We start from the raw sequence: 4,761 nt of genomic DNA, 5'->3' as shown, positions 1-4,761 counted from the left end.
ACCCCGGGAGTTCTTTACAGTGAACTGCATGCTCTCCAAAATAGTCCAAACATGCCTTACGACACACAGGACATATCTCGTCAGCTGGGAAAATAGGAATCATGACACTTTTGGAGTTACGGTTTTTTTAATGGTTTGTTGGTATTTTTCGCAACACATATATCTATTCAACAGCTTTACCGAACATGTTTTCATTCACAGCTTTAGCGAACATGTTTTCATTCACAACCAAACTCATACGGAGCTTCTGAATTATTCAAACCTCTGAATAGCCTATTGTTAAATAATTCAGAGAATGCCAAAAAAAATCCTTAAAAAACTAACCTGACTAAATTGGTTGGTGTATATTTCATTTCTTAAAATGATATGTCGAAACCATGCAAATATGCATCATCAACAAAACATGAAACATAAACGTCCATAAAAGTACATAGCCCTACACGACATAACCACATATTTACAATGTTTCATACACATACATATTTTCAACTAAAGAAACCCCGGTCATAATTACTTGAGACACCAACACAACAGACCAATTATGTACACAAATAATATCCTCCTGCAATAAATTAAATAACCACCAATATTTTACTGGTCTTTCAGTTTTTTTTTTCTTTTAAATAAACTTTAAAAAAAATATTATGTCATGTTACCTGTTATGCCCAGTTCCTCTTGGATCGAAGTTTAGTGAGCTTATCCCTCCATTGTGCTGTAACAAACCATAAAAATATATAAGAGCTTCACCATTAGAATATTAGACTATTATTTTAATAATAATAATAATAATAATATAGTTTTGTAATAATATTTTGATACATTAATTATTTATAAAACATACCAGCATCCCTGTAACGTTCCTCGACCGCAGCAATAAGCATATTCCGAATAAGATTAAACTCCTTGGTTTCCACACAAGGCTGACCACTTGGTCTGTAACCATTACAATTTATAATTCTTTTAGAAAAAAAAAATCTATCAATTAAAAATGGAAACAAATCTACATTGGAACTAAAATTCACATACTTTCCACACTGTTAAAAATGGAAGGATTTGGTGAATACCTATCGAGTTCTTTAAATATCAAACCATCTGAAGAAGAAGATCCATGAAGTGAAGGTTTTGCAGATTCAACAATCTTCATCCCATCACTATATGCCAAGAACTTGTTCACCTGAATTGGGACCTGATGAACACGAATGATAATAACAAATTAACAATAAATATTTTATTTCCAATAATGATATATACTTTTTTAAGAGATGAATAAAAGGTAAAATAATGTTTTTATTATTAAGATGTGATACCTTGCACCTCACAGCGATATTGATGGCATCTGATGGACGAAGGTCGAAGCTAAGACAATCTGTTTCATCATCCACCTGAAATAACAATAATAATAAAAATAATCATTATTTTGTTTACAAAAACATATGAGAATTGGATTATATAAACAATTAAATTGTTGGTTATTTGAAAAGTTTCTTCTTGCCTTTGTGAGATATAACCGAGCAAAATATGCCTCGTGTATTCTCTTGGTTACTCGAACAAGCTTCACCTGAAAACAATTTTTCATCAAAACATCATTTATATTTTATAAAGACAACACTTTATTTAATTGAAAAAACAAAAGAAAATAATAAAAAAAGAAACAGGGCCTTACTTTATATCCCATTTTATCAACCATTTCCTGCACAACTTGATACATACTTGGCCTAGCCTGAAACAAAACAAAGCACAACAATTTCAATTACTAGAGATAAACATGAATGAAAAAGTCAACAAAAAAAAGTCAAAATCAGCATACAATTTGAACATTGCGGATTGCAGCCATGAGCAATACACTTGGCATCTCCACTACAAGAAAACAAAAATCGATTTGAGAAATGAGAAATCAAAAAATCTATCTTCCATCACTACAAAATCAAACACATTTGAGATTAAAGAATCCACATACAAACAATAATTGGAAGTAAAATCCCTGTTCCATCTTCCATCTTCAATACAATTGCAGGATGTGGAGCATAATCAGGGACATGGCCACCCTGAGGATTGTTATGTGCACATCTTAGATGCCTCCCATCCCTCATCTTAATCATAAACCCCTCTGGCCCACTCTTCACCTCAACTGTGTAGGAAACCAAAGTAACATAAATTCAAATTACTTTACATGAATAAAACAACATAACATAACAGATTGTTTAACTTACCAGCTTCAACTACACTGGAATCAACATAATCAGAATCATTCTCATTGAAACTCTCTGCCATGCTACCATTGCCATTTGAGGATGAACTGAAGGTGCATGTAATGGAATTGGTCTTTGATCTTGATTGATTATGGATATGAATCCGATGACTGTAAACACCTCTGAATCCCCACATCCCACTTCTAAGACCTTTAGCCTTTGTCAAACTCCCATTAATGGCAGGAATTGCATGAATCCCTCCTTGCTTCCTTTGGACAGAAGGGCAAACAACTGGACCTTGTAGAGAACTCATCATGCCTGTTACCAAAACCCAAACATACAAACAATCATTCAAATCAATAGACTAATCCGATAAAAAAGCTAATCATTTCTTGATCAGACTCAAGAAACAAAGTGGTACAATTGTTGAATTCTGGATATATTTATTTGATCACATGCCATCGTAGTACATCATTGAGAAGTAATGATCAATAAGCATTAAATAGTGTAAATAATTCTCATGTGATGTCTATCAGACAACAATCTAGTGCACTATGACAATTGACAACTACCCCGTGTTTGACTTGTTAGAATCTATTTGCTACAGATTTGGGAAATGTTAGGTGGGATGATGATTTCCTTTTTTTATTTTTCTGGAAGAACTGTTAAAGTATATTTCAGGTCTTCCTCGATTATCACATGGATGACAAAATTGCTCTTAATAAATTTCATTATCAAAACAAATCAATGCGTCATATATTTCCTAGTTTTTGTATGAAATCGCAGGCTTTATTTTAATTCCGATCACAAACCATGAATCATAACTTCCCAAGCATAACCTCAAACCAAAAAAATCAAAATATACGAATTTATTTCTGGAGAACAAACGAAACGCCTAAAAGCTCATGTTTGTTTTGATTTTTTTTTAAATGCGACCACAAGAACATTTCATCTTAATAGCAATCATATGAAACACAGAACTCGAACTATTTTACAAGCAATCTGCATAAATCTGTTGAAATAGGGATCATCATCATCACCATCACATATACATGTAAAAATCAAGAAGCCGGCATTAATTGATTACCAAAATCAGATTATAATCAAAAAAGGCCCTGACCTTAACAGTATGACTAAAATAAATAGGAAAAACCTTCCGTCACCGATCGAAGCTAGCCACTACACTTCCAAATCCAAACGCCTCCGATCAAAATTGGAACCAGAAATCAAACGGATCAAAGTGATTGCACATCAAATAGCCATGGATTATTCGAATACAAACGATTCAGTTCGAGATTCACAAGAAAAACGATAGTTCCAACAAGAGTGAAAGGATTACGAGGAGATGACGCGGACAGGATAAAGAGAAGAAAAGATGGAAGAAGATGAGAGATTCTTCTTCTTTAATGGCGATTGAGGGAGAGAGAGGAGAAAGCGTTGATGGATATTTACGGAAGAGTAGGACTTTTAAGGTGTCCCCTTTTTCTCTTTGTGAATTATTTGTGTTGAAAAGACGAAAATGTCACTATCGAAGGAAAGTTACATTTTAACGCCTTTATTAAATATTGATATCCTACAAGGAACCCTTCATATATTTCCTAGTTTTTGATATAGTACAAATAAACGCGGGAACGTGAGGTGGAATAACGGATGCTGTGGTTCAAGTACGGAATGTAATCCAATGTAAAGGTTGTCTTCCAAATTTCTTTTCTTTTGTATATTTTGTTCTTTATTTGTACTTCCTACCTTTGTTTTCAACTTTTAATACCAATAGACTATTTGTAAATTGTATATTATTTTCCATAAACTAAGAATCTTTCTTCTTAATAAAAAAATCCTAATGCCATGTGTCTTTTCGAGCATCAGTTTTCAATGTAACTGAAATTCCTTTTATGTCATTGCTGCCTTTCGAATTCAAACAATATTTTTCATCCCTGGAAATCAGTCAATTAGATAACCATCGACAACTGTTATACTCTCTCATAATTGCTTCCTTTATAGTCCCATTCCAAGTTTATAGATTTGGATTATGCTATCTCCACCTTCTTCCTCTATCCGTTCATCAATCTTTTGTTTTATTCCTTCTTTTATAGTCGCATTTCGGTTTCAATGCAATCCCGTTCATGTTAAATCCCGATTTCCTGCTCTTATATCCCAAACCCTAGATGACTTTCAACAATAATGTGGTTGTCTATCACCCCTTCGTCATCTCCATCACCACAACCATAAACCCTTTACTCCAAAGCCATCATCTCCTTCTGTTCAACAAACATCCTTGCTCCATTACTCTTCATCTTTTCTTCTTCTTGGTTGATACTCCATTAATGACAACATGATACTCCATTAATGCTCCATTTTTCTTACCTTTTTAATTTTTAGTTATTGGTTTTATAGGTTTTTATTTTTCGTCGACATCGCTATGGTTAAACCCCCTTTTTAGGGATCATACTGATTGATGATTCAGATTAGTAAGCCCTAGACTTTCATTTTATTATATCCATCATTTTCTCCAAATCACCTTTCTTCTATCATCTCAATATACAATTTATTGATACTTTATGCATTTGTTTTT

General features: G+C 33.2%; 1 protein-coding gene across 2 annotated transcripts; it reads right to left on the bottom strand.

Annotated features, from left to right (window-relative positions):
* Positions 1-325: 325 nt before the first annotated feature.
* LOC111915764 (bifunctional nuclease 2) lies at positions 326-3,649 on the bottom strand. 2 transcript variants are annotated; one of them, XM_023911420.3, is made up of 11 exons: positions 3,343-3,649; positions 2,211-2,507; positions 1,958-2,128; positions 1,808-1,857; positions 1,664-1,720; positions 1,493-1,558; positions 1,308-1,382; positions 1,065-1,186; positions 842-933; positions 657-712; positions 326-562 (listed from the first exon to the last, which is right to left on the bottom strand). In XM_023911420.3, exons 2-10 carry the CDS (start codon positions 2,503-2,505, stop codon positions 660-662), a joined length of 981 nt encoding a protein of 326 aa, XP_023767188.1. In that variant the 5' UTR covers positions 2,506-2,507; positions 3,343-3,649; the 3' UTR covers positions 326-562; positions 657-659. The 2 variants fall into 2 exon arrangements, with proteins under 2 accessions (XP_023767188.1, XP_023767187.1); XM_023911419.3 differs by having other exon boundaries at positions 3,310-3,648.
* Between the last annotated feature and the right edge of the window lie 1,112 nt (positions 3,650-4,761).

Source organism: Lactuca sativa, chromosome 1, assembly GCF_002870075.4.
Source record: "Lactuca sativa cultivar Salinas chromosome 1, Lsat_Salinas_v11, whole genome shotgun sequence".
Taxonomy (NCBI): domain Eukaryota; kingdom Viridiplantae; phylum Streptophyta; class Magnoliopsida; order Asterales; family Asteraceae; genus Lactuca; species Lactuca sativa.
The sequence above is the reverse complement of the archived record's forward strand: the minus strand, read 5'-3'. Positions and strand labels throughout refer to the sequence as shown.